This window comes from Brachyistius frenatus, unplaced genomic scaffold (assembly GCF_029030835.1).
Source record: "Brachyistius frenatus isolate BFR_SWC_R1_liver_20210118 unplaced genomic scaffold, ASM2903083v1 Contig_234, whole genome shotgun sequence".
Lineage (NCBI taxonomy): Eukaryota > Metazoa > Chordata > Actinopteri > Embiotocidae > Brachyistius > Brachyistius frenatus.
Genome location: NW_027210833.1, coordinates 475,001 through 495,942, shown reverse-complemented (window position 1 = coordinate 495,942; position 20,942 = coordinate 475,001). Strand labels below are relative to the sequence as shown.

Sequence of the window (20,942 nt, the reverse complement as noted above, 5' to 3'; positions counted from 1 at the left end):
CACAAGATCTATGTTGTAGTAAAGTGAAATTCGCCCTCTAACGTGCAGTGCTATTGAGGCGTTTTCACGCTTAAATCACACGAGGTCCCTAAAAATCGTAGCTGACTCGGCAGAAATAGAATCGAGGTCGTGCTCTCGCTTAAATGTCAGGCTGACTTGTTTGAAGCCGTCCGCAGGTGAAACTTTAATGACTTTGTTTCGCTTTCTGTGTACAAGAAACATCAATCACAGTTTTTGAGACGAAAAAAACTAAAAAGTCCTCGCTGCACTGCGTGTTTCCGATTTGTACTCGCAGTCTGAAGTGTTGTGGTGTCTTGTTTTATAGTTGAAACATTCCTGTGTACCTCTGCGACCATCCATCTTACAGCTGCTGGCAGGAAACATGCATATTACTAAATGTGTAAGAAATGTGGTGCAGCTGCGTCCCTGAGCGAGTGCTGCGCTGCAAGCTGCTGCAGCACCGCCGACGGAAAAGCTCTCTTTCTATACTTCCTGTTTGACATCGTGGATTGTCTCCCTGCAGCTCATCCTCCTGTTCTTTCCTCCCATTCTATTGAAAATAGACATCACACCAAGTGACAGCAAAGCAGTGTGCTCTTACGCAATCAAACCATGTGACCACAAAGCTAACGTCTTACCAAGCACAAATTGTCTGCCCTGAAGGCCAAAATCCGGACTACACAATCAATGTTGTTGATCGAGTGTTTGCTGTGGTGCCGGCGGGCTCACTGTCTGCTGTCATCAGTGCAACATAAGTGACCTTATGGCTTGATAAGATTATATGCCTTTTCTTGTGAAATCCCCACTCTGTCGTTACGAGTCCCAGAGGGACAACACTTCTCTGCATCAGCTGAGAGCATCTCTCAGAGCTCAATATGATCCATTATACACTCTTCCAGGAGGGTAAAACTATAAAGTTTCAGTGGATATTTGAGAGAATATGTTCAAAGATATTAAAGTGAGCTTTTGAAATTCTTTGTTCAGGATCCAGTCATGCCATCACAGGAGCCCCCTTCAGATGCCAAGAGTGAAGAGGTGGACCTTCCACCAGACGACACGGAGGACTCGGATGGGAGTAAGAGCCTCAAACATTTTTTTTATCCTGTTTTTAATAGTAGAGTGTAACCAGGGGCAGTTTTTGGAAAAGAAGCTGGATATTGGTTCCATGTCTTCAGACTGAAGTGCAGTAAATCAGGTGATGATGACAGAGGAGGACTGGTAGTAAACTGAGGAAACTGTAGATGGTTCATACTTTGTAAGAACAATGTGGTTGGAGAAGCAACTCTTAATCCAGACAACTGTAAATCTTATTTTAACATATGAGCAGTTTAGTAAAGGACAGTTCCCTGAGAACAGTGAGGGATACTTTCAATGGGATGCAGTATCAGTCATAATTCAGGCAAATCTATGAAATTCATCGCCAACTATTTTGACAGTCAATCAACTAATGGTTTTAGACATTTTTTCAGGAAAAACCCTAAAATATTTGCTGCTCACATTTGTGGGATCTGATGCTTTTTTTATTGTACAAGACAGTAAACTGAATGTATTTTGGTTTTGAACTGTCTGATAAAACAAGACATCTGAAGTCTTTATTGTGAACTTTGAGCAATTGCATGTTTTTCTCTATTTTCTAATGTTTTGTTGGCAAAATTAAAGTTTAATTAAGTAAATAAGCAGCAGATTAATCGATAGTGAAAGGAATTGTTAGTTAAAGCCCTTTTGTTAGTATTTGCTTGCATACTTTGCTCATGTGTTTGATTAAAAAGAACTACCAAAATTGAGATGGTTAATTAGGGTCAAAAAAGGGCTGAGTCATTAAAGGTCTACATTAAAATATCCCTGTTGAGAAACTTCTGAATTTGCACAGTATAAACAATTTAGCATTAGAGGGTGTTGTTATAGGGGAGGTTTTTTTAATGTTCATTTAAGTTGGAAAAAAAAACTGTTGAAAAAGTGTGAAAAATCAAGCTAAAACATTTTACGCTCGGGTGAGGTGGAAAAGGCGATTAAAGTAAAAGAAATAGATCAAATATGTAACTTAACTTTAAAAATATTTAACTTTCTTTCTACTTTTTATTAAGTTTAATTATCAGCTGACATGTTCTTAATAACCTGCTCAACATATTTTCCTTTTCTAACGGTACCTGTTATAGAACAGAAAAGGATGTTGATTTCTTGTATAATGCAAAAACAATACACTGCATTGTGTCCACTGTGTTTTGAGAAAGTTTGTATTGTTGCTGCATGAATGGAACCTACCTGGGAGGCTGTGGCTCAGACAGTCGAGTGGGTTGAACACTAATCAGAAGGTTGGTGGTTCAATCCCCAGCTCCTCCTGTCCACATGCCTAAGTGTCCTTGAGCAAGACACCGAACCCTAAGTTGCTCCCGATGGTGCACCATCGGTGTGCGAATGTGCTCCTGATGGCAGCACCTTGCATGGTGATCTATCTCATTAGTGTGTGAATGGGAAAACCATGTTAAAGCACTTTGAGACCGAAAGGTGATAAAGCACTATACAAGTACAGACCATTTACCATTTCACTCCAACACTACGATGGATGTTACTTTCTGAGGACGCACAGACAAAGCACCAAAGTTAGTCCAAACACTTAAAATGGCTCATAATATGTGAGCCATTATTTTCCAAACTGGAGCCACTTTTTTACAAAGATAGACTTTGACTAAGGTTGAGATCACACTGACTACACAGCTGACTACAGTCTTACTTGTGAAGCCTGACTTAGCGTGCATTTACATTTGTTTTCTGTCACGTCTGTCAAATCCATAACCTGCTGCACTCATTTCAAGCAGTGACATAATGACGCCCATTATATCACTCCGAAAGCAAAAAACACAAGGACAAAACACGGCTATCATGAGGTTAAATTAGCAAAACAATTAAGAGCAGCAGGTCTTCTACAACGGATATAACAGAACAGTGAAACATGGAAAACTCCATTTGTACTTTACGTATAATCCAGTATAAAACCGAGTGCACATCTACGTGAGTGAGATGAAGGAACCCTCGGGGGGGTCTCGATGTAATTCCAGGATTCCCCAGACAACTGCATAATAGAAAGGCGACTGTTGCTGAGACCGACTGTGGACTTCACCTCACATTCACGATCATCACTTACGTAACTCCCAGCTGCTGTTATCTAACATTATAACTGTTCTCTGATGGGATGTGTGAACAGACTCTTGAATCCTGTTGAAAGGAGACTGTTGAACTGACTGTTTGAGGGTCTCTGTGGATTAATTTAGTGTGATATTTCTTTCTTCTCTGTGCTCTACCTCCCTCTACTGGCCAAAATAAAGAACTCACTTCTGTCATGTTGTAATGTACTTTCAGGTCAGGTTCAGGTTCAGGTTACTTTATTTGTACCCGTAGATAGATGTTTTGCAGTAAACAAGAAGGCATCCATCTTCACAGACATTTAAAAACAATACTGACAATATTCAATCACAACAAGACATGACAAGAAGAAATCAAAAGTTTCACTTATCAAGACTGATAAATAGCTATAAAAGCCACAACAATAAATAACCACTTGCATAAAAGGGTACAGTTCATACTAAAAGCTTAAAAAATGAAATAAATAGAAGTTCCATAAAATGTGGAAAAACGTGCCACAACTTGTTCGTATGAACGATCGCAGCTAGAACAAAGCTGGTTCTGTGAGTTGGTCCTCCACCTTGGGACTAAAAACCTCCGTCCAGAGGGATGAAGCTGAAATTCTCCATGTAAAGGGTGAGAGTCATTATTCAAAACTCTGCCTACCAGACCAGTTTGTTCTTGTCTTTCAAAAATAAACCACAAAACCATGATAACAAAAAAAAGAGGATAAAACAGACTCGATAAATGCATGATAAAGTAACGTCGTCATGGTTTCGTCGATGTGGAAGGAGGACAGTTTACTTAAGCGGAACAAACGCTGGTGCCCCATTTTTGCACACAGCTTCACAGTTTGCCTCAAAGCTCGGTCTAGAATCAAGAATACTCCCAAAGTATTTATAATATAGCACATCCTCAACGGTCTGCCCCTTAATGCATGTGTACATGTGTAATGCATCCTTTGTCTTTTACAGTACCGTTTTTACCGCACAACTGTGCAGAGGATAAAACAGAGGATGCAGACACAGAGGTGAGAAGAGTTCTGAATCTTTACAGAATGAAGTGCATCTTTCATCTAATAGTGTGAAATAACTGCAGTCACAATCTGCCCGATCATTTGGAAAGAACTGTTCTGTGATCTTTACTCTACCGAAAACATTCAAACTAAAACTCTTCAGACTATATATTCATTTTGAATGTGTCGGTCCGCTCGTGACCTTCTGTCTTCTGTGCCCTTCAGGACATCAAAGCAGTAGTGGACGGCATCGATGGCATCAAGCTGTCCCAGGGCCTGGCTCTCGGTCTGGGTGACTTCGACCTGATCCGAGTGATTGGGCGCGGCAGCTACGCCAAAGTGCTGCTGGTTCGGTTAAAGAAGAACGAGCAGGTGTACGCCATGAAGGTGGTGAAAAAGGAGCTGGTCCACGACGACGAGGTGAGACGCTGAGGGATGTTAGACGGTAGATACACGCCGGGTACCGGACAGACGGAGGGATGTTAGACGGTAGATACACGCCGGGTACCGGACAGACGGAGGGATGTTAGACGGTAGATACACGCTGGGTACCGGACAGACGGAGGGATGTTAGACGGTAGATACACGCCGGGTACCGGACAGACGGAGGGATGTTAGACGGTAGATACACGCCGGGTACCGGACAGACGGAGGGATGTTAGACGGTAGATACACGCCGGGTACCGGACAGATTGAGGGATGTTAGACGGTAGATACACGCCGGGTACCGGACAGACGGAGGGACTGGGTCAGCTGCAGAGGGTGTGGTCATGGCTGGTCATTGACTTTTTACAACAACAAACAAAAGTGCAGAACTGTGAATGAACAACTATTTGATGTGGAATTTAGGTTCTGACTATGTTTTGTCTCAACATCTCAACAATTTCGTGAAATAACAGTTATGAAGGTGGATGAACTTCTTCGGCATGTTTTACTCTGACAATGTCTTTCCTGGGCGTCTGACAACATACGGGAATGTAATATTAAAGGATAATTCTGGTTTATTACAACTCAGGTTTTATTTTTGTAACATCACTGTTATAGGTTGAGACAGAAAATAAGAGCATCTTATTTGAATGTGGGCAATTTAATTCTTTGTCTTCATTTTCTCTTCTAAGTGAGTAATAAGTAATAACCTGCGTGAATATTGTCACAAACTGCATCACAGAGTCAGGACAAAGATAGGAGTCAAACCTTTTACAACTTCAAAACAAATAATTGAGTAAACAGATGATATTAATGAAATAAGGCAGAAAAATACATCAGGAGTCAGAGCGTCAGGGAGGAGCAGGAAAGAGACGCTCGGGCTTCGTTTAGACTGCAGTTTCCTGAATCCAATATTTAGGACAGACTGCCTGCACTGTTATTTGCAAGTGAGCAGATCAGATTTGGTGCGTCCAGACATCGACATGGTAACAATGTACATGGAGCAACTTTCCAACGCGGAAGCACTCTGCCAGTTGATCATTTTTTACACATCTATTCACAGACTGTTGTTCTCATGGTCCTCCACAGGAGCAAAACCGACAATCTCTGATGACACTCTGCTCGTGGTTGTACAGATTCTGCTCACGCCGTCTCTCACAAAACGACGTTGTCATCACATATCGCATTGTGAGTGACACAAGTAATCTGATCTGAGCCACCAGAGCACCCGGACTGACTAATCTGTAGGAATCTGATTGAAATCACATTTCAAGCTACATCCAAATGTGGTTTTGATCTGATTTGCAAAAATATCATTTAATGTGTTGGTTTTTTTGCTGTCTAGACTTTAAAAAATTAATCTACATACAATCTGGATTTGAGAAAATAGAGATTTGGGCCAGCAGTCTGAATGAGGCCTTGGAGACAAACCGGATAATGTTGCCTCCCATACGGGTATGGCCAATCCTGTGATTTAATGAGCGGGACGAAGCAATCAGGATGGACCTGAGAAGGGAAGCAATCTATCAGAGAGAAAAGAAAATCACTGTTAGTTGCAGCCAAAGCAAAAAACCACAAGACAGACAGGATGGGAAGGGTTGGAGTCGTCACATTAGTGTTTACTGGCAGGAATAATGGCCAAATCTACAAATTTCATGTTACCCATGTTGTATTAAATAAGAAAATTCCTTTAACGTGTGCTCTGAAGTAGAACGAAACAATAACAGAGAAACGGGAAGTAGAAACTACAAAAAAACAAAAAGATGATGCTTTGTGTTCAGAAACAGATTTCTAGGAAAGAGCACAGACATTCATAAATGTTAGATTTGTCTTCAGCTGTTAAATACTTCAATGTCTGCACATCTGTAGCAAGCTGTCACCTGGAGTTTCTGCTCCTGTGGAGTGCCTAGAAATAGATCAGGTCATTTTTGAGGATAAATTGTACCACATGGGTGGCTGATGATGTCATCCTCTGTACATATTTCTACATAAATCCACGTGTCTGTGACGTCAGGATCTACCTCAGTCCTGTTCCTCAGCTTCAACGTGCAGGAAGGCTCCAGAAAAGCAGCAATTGAATGAAAAATCTGTATCGCTGCCTGTTGGGTGGAACTTATTAAAGACACAAAATATGACTGTCTGTAGGACTGCAGTTTGACAGTTGGACAAATGCTTCATTGAGGAGGAGATGCATTTTAAATAGCTCTTGTATGACTTTGTCAGGACATGTTCATAGACTTAGAGGGCTGCTGGATTTGCATTTAATTGCTTTGACCTTGCATTCATAGCGTGAATGTGTCACTGATTCACTTCTCAGAATGAACAGCAGCACGTCTCTGGCACCCTTGAAGGCAGTGAATGAGAACTGGACTATGTAACAGGTCTTAGAGCAGTAATCAGTGACGAGACGAAGGAGGAGGATAAAAGATGGAATACTGAACGATGTATGGAAATATGGGAAGCAGCAAAGACTAAAAAGGAGTGCAGGAGACTGAGTCAGAGCCACTGAAAGGAAAGAGGGAAAAAAAAGAAAGGGACTAAGACTGGAAAAGACACAGAAGTGGCAGAGAGCTTATCAATCGAAAAAAAAAAAAGCTTGGGATTAAGGAGGGGGACGTGGGTGGGTGACTCACAGGAGACGATGGATTCACAGGATAACGTGTTTCTCGCAATGATGAATCGCCAGATGATGTGAGACTCATAATCTGTATAAGGCACCCAAAGCAGAGAAATATAAAAGCACACATATCATTCATATTATTACGGATGTGAATGGAGCTGGCAGAGATCGGTGGTTCCTTAATTCCAAAATTCCATCTTTTATTCGTAAAAATAAAACCATTACAACGCACCCAAAACACAACAACATATTTTCGGTTGGTCATTTTGGTCTTAATTGTTCCGGTTATAAAACTGTATACAACTTATCAAACTAGCCCCCCATGAAGCTCATTAACTGGGAGCATCATCTAAATTAAGCCTTGGAGCAATTTAGTTTTTGAGTTTGGTGTATTTTAAAGAGAACAGCACTACCTGGTGGCCTTGTTCATATTTACCTTTCCTGTTATAAATAGGAAGAGACTAAAGTATTTGGGGCCAGGATCTGAGCCACGTGGAAGACACTGATCATGTACTAGTTTTACTTAGTTAGTGAATTGTACATATAATAGAATTTAAAAATTAATTTTTTGTTTTGTTACTTTGAAATGTCTTCATGCGTCATGTACGCAAAGTGTCTTTTCAAATGGCCTTTTTATCTTAAGGCGCAGCATTTCTTGTCATCAGACCAAAAGGCCATCACCACCTCGAAGAAAAGCAAGATGAAGATCTTTCACCAGCAAACAAATCAAACACAGTGTGTTATGAAGTCTCTATTAGAACATGTCTACAGCCACAGTAGTGCCACTATGACGGCTATACGGTAGAACATGCCAACACGTAGTGGCACTACCGAGGCATGTTAAACATTATAAGCCCCAAAAACCAAACTCCAAAATCAAGTTTTTAGTTCTGTGAATGCACTTCTATCATATTAGAGTAACAGCAGAAAACTCAGAGACATTTGTACTAAAACCTGGACAAAAAAAACCCAAACTTTTCTAGGAGATCCCCCCCTGTGAGGAAATACATCCTCCCACTTGTCAAAATACTGCATACTGTATGTTGGTAAATGTACTCATTTGCTTTGTTTCCAAGACTGAAGCATGCAGCTGGAGATCGGTGTCACAGTCTCTCTGTTTCAGTTCCTGGATCTGGAGTCAGTTTGCATACTTAGCATAAAGACTAGAAGGAGGGGGAAACAGCTGACCTGGCTCTGATCAAAGTTAAAAATGACATGTTATCTGTCTACCTTGCTCTGCTGGGTTCAGTGTCTCTGGCTGCAGATATATTCAGTGAACAAAGATTTCATTTTGAGACTCTTCACAGTCACAATGTTTCCAAACCCGACAATGTTACTGTAACAGGAAGACTTCGGGGGGCCGTCATCCAGCTGTAACTCCTCCTCATCACACAAACTCTCGTTTAATCATTTATACGTGTATTCAGATCAAACAAGTGACTCCTTTGGAGCTGCCGCTTGTTGGATACTTGAAACAAAGTTAAACATTTGATGATTATGAACTTCAGGCCTGGAACACACAGCCTGCACGGTGTGTGTTTTACCTGCTGCTGCATGGCGTCATTTCATTTCAGCTTTCATATCAACAGATTAGAGCAGCCACACTGCCTGCTGAGAACTATTTTCTCACGCCTGCAGCACAGAGTTCCCAGCTACAATATTACATTTCATTTAGCTGACACTTTTATCCAAAGCGACTTACAACACACCATCGGGAGCAATTTTGGGGTTCAATGTCTTGCTCGGGGACGCTTGGGCGTGTGGGTGGGGGGAACGAGCCAACAACCTTCCAATTGGTGTGCAACCCACTCTACCGACTGAGCTACAGTCTCCCTCCCAGGGCCACAGAGAGACAGAGAGACAATATACAGGGAAACAATCTGTGATCACATGTGCGCTGTATGATCAGAGCAAAAACACTGTAGGCTGTAATTATATCATGGCGACACTTCACCAGGTGAGGGGCGGGGTTTTCCCTTCTGCTGTCTCTGTATCGCTCGCCTGTCTCGGTGCGAGTGTCTGTCTGTCTCGCAATGAACGACGGTAAACTAAAACCACCTTCCTGCTTTTTGGCCACCGCAGCTTCACGCACATATAATATAAAGACACGTGCATTTAATTATTTACAGTTCACATACTGTCGTGAGCTGCAGCAGTGATGTTCTGTAAAGAATTGCAGACAAAGTTAGATGAGAGAGATAGTTACAGAGCTGAACAGGCCTGAATAAAGAAGAATGCTGCATCATATAAGCCCACTAGATGGCGGTACGGCTCAACATATAACTCCTTTACAAACCGAGCCAGTGTCCAGAGCTACTGCATCATCCAGCCTCCGCACACTTTCCAGTCTCCCTCCTCTTCCTTTTCTTGCACACATAAACACTTCATACTTAAAATCCAGTGTTAAAATCCAAATTCTCTGTGACAGCTGAAGAACAAAACAAATTTGACTCCATGAAAAAGATTCAGCTTTGCCCCAATAAAGAGGATTTGACGAAATCACTAAGTCCTTCCAATGTTTTGATTGGACGTCTCATTTATGTATTCATGTGCATTAGTTTAATAATTCATCTCAATAGCAGTCTTAATGCCCGGCATCAAAAGAAGCTGGGAAGAGCTTTCATCCGACTGACTACAAACTACTTAAGGAGCTGAAATGACGAAAATGAGATATGTTGTGATGACGTATTCTGTGTAACTATAAATTCCTCTGGTTATAATGAGATGACCGGAAGGAATCTTGTATCATATGCACAATAAGTGGTCTTTATTGTGATGTGATAAATTAACCATTAACTGTAGCAGAGCGCAGCATGAGGGGATTCAAACGTAGACACACTGTGTTGTAGCTCACAAAAAAAAAAAAACATGAACTATCATCATTTTAATGACATTTTAAATCAGCATAAAACATCCTCGCCTCCGGCTAAACACCGAGAGCTCTCTATAAAGTGAAGTGTGAACAATTAAAACCATAGCTGATGTGATGGAGCGTATTGTACGTTTCTAATTGCCTATTTTAGATATTACTCTGTCGGTACTTCATGTCTTTTATAAGAGGCACTTTGTAAGATCAGTTTAGAAAAGAGATTCTGTGCCAGTCAAAAGTTTGGACAGATGACACAATACTGACACATGAATACTATGAAATAACACGTATGAAAACAAAGAAGTGTTCAATCACGTTATGATTGTTGGCCCTTAATGAGAGCGTTGCAAACTATTGAGGCTATCTGAACCGGCCAGGAAATGGTACAAATAATAAGGAATCATGAAACGAGCAGGTGTCCAAACTTTCACTGCTACTGTAAATTCACGAACCACATTTTATTGAAGCAGTAATATAATCCAGTCAAAACTTTTACTTTTTTACTTTAAATACATTTTCATATGTGTTTTTTTTTATTCAGGATTGTTTTTACTTCACAGTTTGATTTTGTTAAATCGTTGTTTTAACGTGGTTTTCTTGTCTCTTTAATATTACCAACATTGTTTTGAGACGGAACTCAAATTTTGCCACAAGTTTGTGTTGATGCCATGTTTAATTTAAAGTTTTACATTAATTCAAACATTACGATTTCAACCACACCCCCAAAAATCCAAAACATGAAATTGACTAAGCTGTGACCACGTTGTGTGGAGGGATTAATTAATGCAGCGGGACATGAGGACATCCACCTCAAACCTCAGAGTCCAACTGTTGTCCTCTGTCACACATCAAAATGCTGGCTCTGATATTTGGAATATGTAACTAAACTATGTGACTGTTCCCATGTTTTGTGTCCAAACATCTGGATTGTCCAAGGATTTGGCTTTCAGGGCCATTTTTCTTAAATGTTCTCCTTCTCTGCTCTGCACTTCCAACACATAACAATATAAAGAAAAAAATATTTCTGGATGTCATTTTCAAAAGGTTGTGTCGAGCCTCTGTTCCTGTCAGGGACGTACTGGTGGAGATGTTTATAAGACAGGTTTGGTGTTCATGGTTGTGACCCTGTTATCTTTGGGGACGACATGTCCCAATCCAAGGTCCACCCATTTAACCGGGACAGTCCAAGCCACGACACAGTCTGAGTAATCCTGAGTGTGAGGATTGTTCTTGAAAGGTGACTCCAGTCTATTTGTGGCCTGTTGGATCTCCATCTGTTTAAGAAAGCCTATTGATCAGACAAATTGATTGTTAATACATTACCTTTTTCGTCACGCTGCCTCCGTCTCCGTCTGTCTCCCCTCCTCTCTCCAGGATATCGACTGGGTGCAGACAGAGAAGCATGTGTTCGAGCAGGCGTCCACCAATCCTTTCTTAGTCGGCCTCCACTCCTGTTTCCAGACAGAAAGTCGGTAAGAACACAATAATAGCCGACAATACGCAGCTCATGGTACCAATATGAAGTGTTAATTTGTGATGACGGTGTGTCCTTCACAAACGCGGGGCCATTTCTATAATTTTACAAACTAAAATCTCATGGAAGCGAATTTGTTCAGTGTCGACTGTGTAGCAAAAGCCTAAAATTTGAAGCCTCCGTGTCATACTGAAAAACGTCTGCGTACTTCAGTGTTATATGATGAAGCTCTTGGCCACCTGATCTTCTTTAGGAACTCTCAATATAATGACATCAAATAGAACTCACATGTCCTTTTTTCATGCAAGTTCACTATTGTAGCTGTTGATCTCCAAATACAAAGCTCTGTGGATTCAGGATGTCAGAATGGCTAATAAGAATGTTTTGGAAGTCATAGGTTGTACTTCTCTTAACAGTTTTGTTTTTTTTAGTTGTTTTTTTTATGTTTCTTTCCCTTTTATTACTCCCGATTTATTTCTGCATTGATGTATCCTCAGTTTTTTTCTGGTGTTTTTCTGTTCCCCCTCATTTTCTTATCAGTCAGGTTTTGTGAATTGTTTTTTGTCAAATATTTACCTTGATGAGGGTGAAGTGACTAAAAGCTCCACTTTATTATTTACCAAAAACCCGACGCAAGTCCAAAAGCCACAAACACATACATGAACCATACAATTAACAAGAACCACTGAACATACAGCGGCAGCACTTCAGGTGTCACATTTTTCCACCGTGGTTTGGTCCACAGCATCCAGACTACCAGACTATTTATTACGCCAGAAAAAGATGTAGTATGTCCCAAGACTTAGTATGTTAAATGGAGGATGACAAAAGTACCAGGATGTCCTACTACATCCGGTCATATTTTGCAGTCTGTAGGCCAGCGTGCTACTCTGGCTGTTCTGACCCACAATCCTCTGCGCGGTGGAAGATGCGTCACATCGACTGACAGCCGAGACAGTTGGTGGCGCTGATGCTCCGCCCACAAAAGGAAGAAGACGAAGAAAGGGCATTAAAAGAAAGCGGACTCGTTCCAAATCGCATCCTTTTTCTTTTTATTTCAAACGTCGTGCTACGGATCAGGACAGATATGACTAAAAATTCAAGAAGCATTTTTATGATGAAGTAATATCTCCCAATTGTACATGTACTACATGCAACAGTACTTTTTAAGGGTTGCTGCAGTCCGTACTAAATGTAAAAAGAAATAGTATGTGATTCAGAACGCAGGGTACACGTCACCTAAATGAACCAGAATGGCCCATAATGCTCGTTGGTACTGAGCTGTAAACTACTTCAGGCCACTAAGACCATTCAGATGGAAATGGGTTGTTGTTTGTCTCTTAAATATATCTTTTGAATGATCTTAAGCCTTCAACACACTGTGGTATTGATTTAGTAATGTTAAACAGGGACTTGTGAGTCAATAGAAATGTCTTTTTTATAAAAAAAAAAAAAAAAAAAATTAATCTATATATCTGATAAATAAAAGTGACACAAGGCTGCATAGTGTTTGTGTTCCATCTGACATGACATTTCATAAACATGCTGATGCAGTGTGTCTCATGTTAAAAGCAACCAGTCTGAGCCCGCCTCTGTTAAACAGTATCAGTGGTTTAGTAATGAGTTTTCTCACCATGGTTTCCAGGTTATTTCTGGTGATTGAATATGTGAACGGCGGGGACCTGATGTTTCATATGCAACGACAAAGGAAGCTCCCTGAAGAACATGCAAGGTAAACAATCCAGATGCACAACATCTGCTTTCTTACGTGATCAAAATAAACTGAAAATCCCCATCCAGAATTTAAGCATGTATATTTAGATACAGTATATGGTGTTATTTCCATGTGGAAAATTTCCTATCAGAGGCACTACATGGAGTATTTTTAAATATAAACGAAGTGTTTCTTTGTTTTTCTCAAAAGCTGCATACTCTAATGAAAATATATGTGGACCACAGGAGGTTGTTCACCGAGGCCCCCAAGAATAGGCAGCATGATCACAGGAGGACAGTGAAGTGGGTGAATTTATATGATTAGATTCAGGTTAAGCTGACATGACACTGTCAGGGACGAGCATCAGAACCACATCTATGCAAGTGGCAGCTCTTTCGAGGTAAACTAATTGAACCCCCTTCAGAGGAGTTATTTGTTTTTCATAATGGTATAATGAGGAAATACAGGGTGTGTGGCCGCAGGCAGTTGTTGTCTCAGCTTAAACAAAAAGCCATTGGTTTCATGAGAGGATCTTGTGTTTTGTGGTGTCGGGCAGCTGAAGTGTGTGTGCTTGGTTGAAGGAGCTTTTTATGCACCTTTTTTGCCCTCGGTTTAAAATGTTCCTCAATAGCATGCGTTTGGAGTAGCCCTTTCAAACGTATGCTTAATGGGATGCTTTAACTGCTCTTCATGGACGTTGCAATGCTGCCAAAACCCAACTTAACGTTTTTTTGTGTGTTTTTTTTCCACCTCTGACAAATATAATGAGCACCCATAATTCATTGTGCCTGTCTACTTGCGGGGCACTCCAACTGTGGCTCTGATAAATGCTGGATCAAAGGCTGGGTAATTTAGAGAGGCACCGTTGGGCCCCTGTAGGCCCCTGCAATCTGGATTCTGGAGACAGTGGCTGTACATATGCAAAGCAGCATGTTAATCACTCATAATGATTGTACATATTCATGAGCAGCGCTCTTAGAGAGAGCCCTGCTGCATTCCCCCGCGCCATGGGGGAGGCGGGCCGGTGGGCGATGGATGGTGCTGCTGATAGGATGCAGCTTCTATCAGTTTGATGGCAGCAGTGAAACAACGGCGTACAATGGAGGCTGTCACAGTGAAAATGTGGGGGAGAGATGCGGTATTTGTGATTTCTCTGTCAAACATCGCTTCACTACGGTCTTTTCCCTCAGCGTTTGACAATCACGGATTTACAGCAGGCAGACAGAAGGAGCCTCGTCAGTGGTAATGAAAGCTTATCTCCCAGAGACAGAATACACGCTACCTACACACGGAGAGAAAAACATTCTTCTGACTCACCAAAGATGCATAACAAGTACATCTGATCACGGCCAAAATTATAAAGGGTTTAAAGGCTAATGTTTGCTCTAAATATGTCCCTGTTCCCCAATATTGAGAGTATTCTTAGTAACAGATTCTTAGATGTTCTCATTAAAAGTCTTTTCCACACTCAGATCAAGTTTTGTCAACTTGATCTGAAGATTTGGCACATTTATTACATATTTCTGTGTTTCTATATTCTGTTTGATTACTATATATCAAACCAAATACCTGGTCTTGGGACGTTGAAAGGTGTGAATGGTTGTGACCATATCGTTAAGGCCAGACACCTGGGTCAGAGCGTCTCCACGCAGCAGTGCTTGTGTGGGTGCTCCTGGTCAGCGGTGGTGCTGCAGTGTTCTGAGGAGAGACTGGCAGCAGGGTGTTGGAGTAAGTAAGTAAGAGGAAGAGTGAATTAGAAGGTGTGTCTCGAATCAGCTCCTTTCATTCCCTTTACAACCTCTGTGGTGTAGCGTTTTGTCCGTTTTGTAATGGCTGAAGAAGGAGCAGGCTGGCACCACGAGCTAAACCGTATGCAGGAGGGAGGAAACTGACATATCTGTCCGGGAGGTTCAGGCTCGTAAGCCACTCATGGTACTGCAGGCCGGCCTCCTCGGGCTGAAGATATTAAATCGGCTTGTGAAGACGTAACTAATATCATAAATTACTCTTCCCCTGGTGTTAGGACGACAGCATAGACGAGGGGCCAAACATAAAGCTGCATCTAATAGAAGCCAAACACAGACATTAATTAAATGTTAAAGTGAACAAAGAACACTCATCCAATGTAGTGAAATCAGGGTGCTGAAACAATGTTGGGGAGTAAACATAAGAAAAGTACACACACTCAAAGCTTCCGATGCACTTCATTCATTAGCAGCATTAATGAAGAGCAATGTTCAAAATGTCACTCACTCTGTGGTGTTAATAACTGAATTGCATCGGAGCATTGAGTTTGCATAATTTAATTTCCAATCATTAATTAAATGACCTAAACTGCCGTGTGTAAATATCTGAGTGTGACACTGCATCATTACAAAAACTCAGTGTTCTTGCACGGTCGGGTATATTACTAAACCAGATAAGAGGGTGAAAAGGTTTTTCAATTCTTACCTGTTTATGTGTATCTTAATTGCAATTCATTTGTGGTTAACCGGAGTTGCCTTTTATATTTTATGGCTCAGATTATCTATGAAAATAGGGTCCTCAGTATCTGTTGGTCTGAGATGACTTTGTGGCACGGACAGGACCAGCAGCTGATTGGGCAGGGTGCTCATAATTCTTTAGATCAGCTTAGCCTGTCATCGTTTTGGCTCATCAGTGCAGAGTTGAATGGTTTAAGAAAAAAAAAAGCCTTAAGTGCTTCCTAGAGGCTGAATTGTACACCCAGCGGGACCAGCCCTATTAAACGCCTGAGTTCCTGAGGTTTCAACAATACCTTTCAAATACAGAGCTCATGTCGATGGCCTGATAGTGGCACAAGATGGACCGGTCAGATACGTCATCCTCCTCATTCCTCTCTGCTTCTTCGCAGATTTTATGCCGCTGAAATCTGTATTGCTCTGAACTTCCTACATGAAAAGGGCATCATCTACCGTGATCTGAAGCTGGACAACGTTCTCTTAGACCACGAAGGACACATCAAGCTCACAGACTATGGCATGTGCAAGGTAAGACACGTATTGATTCTATCGTTCAGTCGACTTTGTGGACAGCTGCTGTTGGGTTATCAATAATGCAGTAGATCAGTATCGACTCTAACAGGGCCTCTGATTTGAGTTTTTTTGTTAACGCCGCCATTCATGTTCTTGCACATATCACCTTGTCCACACGGCCTCTTTTATCTCTACAACCACTGTTCTCTGTTTCCTCTTCTCCCTCTTCCGGCTCCTCCTCCTCTTCCTCCTTCTCCTCTCCTCAGGAGGGTATCAGACCAGGTGACACCACCAGTACATTCTGTGGAACCCCCAACTACATTGCGCCTGAGATCCTCAGAGGAGAGGACTACGGTGAGTGTAGGAGCAGCATTGTGCAGGCCTGTGTGATTATGTTTTTGAGTAGTGTATGTGAATTTACTTTGAAATACAGTGATTCAATTACAGTTACTCATCCAAGTAACATGATATTTGTGGGTCAATGTCTCACCAGCAGATAGATGAAGGGTTGATATCACTTTGGTGTGTTTGTTGTACGTTAGCTTCGCACAGCTTGCTGTTGGTGGGGAGGCGGTTAGCGTTGACGAAAACAAAGGAAATGCAACTTCAAAGTCAATTCATGTTGCATGTTCTTACATTGCTCTTAATGTTAGCTACGTGTGCGTGTTTTAAGAGTCAGGTCAGGTCTTCTGGAGACCTCTCTGCAGTCATGCTAATGCGAAGCTAGCTGTTACGTGATGGTCTTCCAGATTGTTGAGCTGTTTGTTTGTTTAAAGGCTTCTTTGACTGAGCTGAAAGCTCCGTAACAAACATAAAGTGTAATGTAATCAGCTTTTGCCCATAAAACTTTGCACATTACTGTATGTGGAGATGATTTTCCACTGGCGGCCAAACCAGCCTCAGTTTGTGATTGATTGAAGCCAAATGCAGAGCTGAGCAGTCTTTTCATGCCACACCCATAAAGATGAACATCACATGTTGTTGCACCCTCCTCAGGCTTCAGCGTGGACTGGTGGGCTCTGGGCGTGTTGATGTTTGAGATGATGGCTGGGAGATCCCCATTCGACATCATCACCGACAATCCTGACATGAACACGGAGGAGTACCTATTTCAAGGTGAGCTCTGTTCTTTTCACCAATTTATCATGCAACCAACAAATCTTAATTATACAGTTATACAAAACATCATAATGAGCCAATTTTTCCACTTTCCAAATCAAAGTATCTCAATTTCCAAACATGAAACACAATTACAAATTAACCTCCAATTTCAGTAAGTCCTTTTAGGTATTTTTTCTGGCCTATTATTCAAAGTAGTATTTCCACAAGCAGAGTGAGTTATTACTAACCTTCAATATTTCAGCCTACTATATTTCAATGAGCACCAAAAACAAAACAAAACGTTTCACGCAACTAATTAGACTGATGAAGTAATTGGTTCACCTCAAACTCCCCTATCTGAATTACACACCAGGAAAGTCCCTCTGATTAATCAGACTACTCTCACTCTCCACCAATTCTTCAAATTCCTGCTTTCAGGTCAACACGACAGTCCCGCTGTTATACTCAGACCTGTTTGATGCTAAAAGTTATTCTCATTCTTAGTTGTTGTAAACTTGTAAATACGTATAGTTTCATATTACTTCACTTACCTAGTTGTTTTCCAAAAGTCAAATTTTCCCTTAAAAAAGAGCTTTTTATCGAGGAAGCTCTTTGCATGTTTCATCAGAGGAGTGGGTGCAGCAGAAGAGCTTCAAACTACATTCTCTATGGTTTCACGGACTGGGAGTATAGAGGAATAATAGAAAATCAAATATGAGTATTGAGAGCACATGGCAGGCTGTTTGGAGCCATTTAAACAAAAACATATTAATTTAATCTTTTGTGACGCATAACTGATATTTTGAGAGTGGTAAAAACAGATTCCATGTAATGGAATAAGAGTCAGCTCGGGGCTGTAGATGATTCATGTGTGTGTAAATCCAGGCTTAGATGTCTCTGCTCTGCTTCATTAAAATGGAGGAATCTCTGAAACAGAGCTTATTTTATTTATCTCTAATGATAATTCGTTTTAGTTTGCTGAAGTCTCTCAGTCCACTCTGTGACATGTCCTTGCATTTGAGTAAAGTCAATGTCATTTTCATCAATGATATACAGTAGTCTGAAGGATGTCAGGGGAGGAACTGTTGTAGTCGCTGCATTCACGCCATTTCTTATATTTCCTCTTGATGAAAATGTCCATCCTGTGGATTTATTTCCCCTTTTTCCACTTTGAAAATTAATTTGTTTTCACCCTTGATTTTTGCAATTACATTTTGTATTTCAGTTGAGACATTACATGGTTCTTTATTGGAAAATTCTACCCTAAATTCTTTCAGATCTTTTGGATAATTGCAAAAATGTACTCATTCAATGGTGAGGAAGGCTAAAAAATAACATGCTGGTTTGCTTCATATCTTCAAGTCAATTTTATTTATATAGCACAAAATCACAGCATAGGTTAATCATGGCACTTTAACACATTAAAGTCCTTACAGCAGAACTTTACAGCATTATACAGAGAAACCCAACAATTCAACAATTCCCACATAAGCTAGGAGGGGAAAAAAAACCCTCCTCTTTAAGGGAGAAAAACCTCCAACAGAGGGAAGAAAAACTCCCTCTGAACAGGAAGAAAACTCCGACAACCAGGCTCAGAGGTGGGCGGCCATCTGCCTCGACCGGTTGGGGTGAGAGGAGAGCAGAGAGAGAAAAGGACAGCATAGAGATACAACACATGAACTGTTGGTGGAGACGACAAGCGCAGAGCAAAGACATGAAGTTCCATGACAGGACATCTGCAAAAGAAAGAACAGAAACTACGCGAGCGGAGGAACTGAATGAAGACAACAGACAATAAGAAGAAACTATGGGAGAGAAAAAGCATGAAGTTAATGAGATTTAAGGGTGAGATATGAGTTATAGAGAGTTAAAGAGTGAGAGGAAAGAAGCTCAGTGTATAACGAGGTCCTCCAGCAGCCTCGGCCTGTAACAGCATAACTATGGGATGGTTCAGGGCCACCTGAGCAGCTCCAACTATAGGCTTTATCAAAAAGGAACGTTTTAAGTCTAACCTTAACGCTAGAGAGAGTTTCTGGCCCTCAAACCCAAACTGGGAGCTGGTTCCACAGGAGAGGAGCCTGAAAACTGAAGGCTCTGCCTCCCATTCTAGTTTTGGAAACAATGGGAACCACAAGAAGCCAGCAGAGGGTTTAGGGGGTCCCTTAAGAGGTCTTCAGGGGTGACGATGAAGTTTGTAACCGTTCGTTTTATCTGTACGGATCTCTCTGTAAAACATTGACAGTAAGAACTTAATCATTGTCTGTGAACAAGAAATGTGTTATTATTTGAGAAGTCGTGTGATGATAAACTGTTGCAGCTCTAACGCATGCTCCCTCCATCCCTCGTGAACTGGGGGGAATTTGGCAGTACATCGTAGCCTCCATTACAGATGAGGTTTAGGTGCATGTGTGGAACGGCGCAATGTTTTCTTTATTAGTTTGCTTCATTTGGCAATTGCTGGTATTTTCAAATTATCATATGAACCGAGATGGTGCCAAATAATCACAGTGAGGCACCTGAAAACACAGATCTCTCTCTCCTGTCAGTCGGAGGAACTTTGAGTTACACGCACAGTTTTATGAGCATGTTTTGTGTCACACTTCTAATTTTAATGGTATAATGAGATATAAATCTGATGGCCAGCAGTTACTTGTAAAGCTTTTGCTCAACAAGATAAGCTGAGAGAATATCAACAGTGTTTTGCTTGAACGGGGTTGTTCGAGTGTTCTAATGTTTGTGTACAACTGTAACAAGAAAACGGGTAGAATTGTGCATCCTGCTCGTTGGTTGACGAGATGTTTTGCAGACTTCATTGACAGCACCGTCAGCACCTCAGCAGCGGTGCTGAGAGCAGACATGAGCGTTGTTGTCCAGCAGTTTCCATCAGCCATCTCTACTCCCGCCAGTTAGTTTTGAGGTCATTTTGAGGCAATAGAATAAAGTTCACTGACCTCCATGGTCTGTGTGGAATAACAAAAGCTAAAAATAAGTGCAGCGGGAAGCCCTTGTTAAAATCATGATCAAATGCACACCCAATACACATATTATAAGATGTGATATGAAGTAGTTTGACTTTCTGGTAAGAGGTTTTGTTATTTTCCCAATCAGGCCATGTTCCCACTGACATTGGCACTGGGTGAAAAAAACTCAGGCCACTTAGTCATTTCAACAATACCACTGCAAAAACACATAAATGGCTCCGGTTATAAAAAAAACAATTTAACAAAATGTTGGGTCATCTGGCAAAGCTGTTAAAGCTGTACAATCATATATGTGCACATATTACTTTAAAAGACGGACGTTTCATTGCCTTCAGCAAACATTTCGTGGTCATTAGAAAACCTTAAGCATGCGCTCCCGTAACTTCATTTTTATTTCACACATAGCCACGACTTATCCTAAAGAATTGATTCCTAAAACTGTTGATAATGGCTAATAGTTCAAGTTAAGTCCTACCCCCAACCTGGGATGCCAGCACGAAGCTAGAAATGGACAATATTCTGCGGTGAAATCAGACAATGGCAGAGTGTGAACAACTTTAAGAGAACAGCTGACACTTTGCTGCCGTAGAGCGCTAGCCAACTTCAGGACTGAAATATCAACCCTACGA

At 41.2% G+C, this 20,942-nt stretch overlaps 1 protein-coding gene across 2 annotated transcripts in view; it reads left to right on the top strand.

The window, feature by feature from the left end:
- The window catches only part of prkcz (protein kinase C, zeta), a 75,088-nt gene that overhangs the window by 25,608 nt on the left and 28,538 nt on the right, over positions 1–20,942 (top strand). For both annotated transcript variants that reach the window (XM_069720126.1, XM_069720125.1), the window contains exons 4-11: positions 985–1,075; positions 4,095–4,150; positions 4,361–4,555; positions 11,425–11,522; positions 13,170–13,256; positions 16,111–16,246; positions 16,498–16,585; positions 17,228–17,347. In XM_069720126.1, coding sequence (XP_069576227.1) covers positions 985–1,075; positions 4,095–4,150; positions 4,361–4,555; positions 11,425–11,522; positions 13,170–13,256; positions 16,111–16,246; positions 16,498–16,585; positions 17,228–17,347 — 871 coding nt within the window. The remainder of the gene's footprint in view (positions 1–984; positions 1,076–4,094; positions 4,151–4,360; positions 4,556–11,424; positions 11,523–13,169; positions 13,257–16,110; positions 16,247–16,497; positions 16,586–17,227; positions 17,348–20,942) is intronic.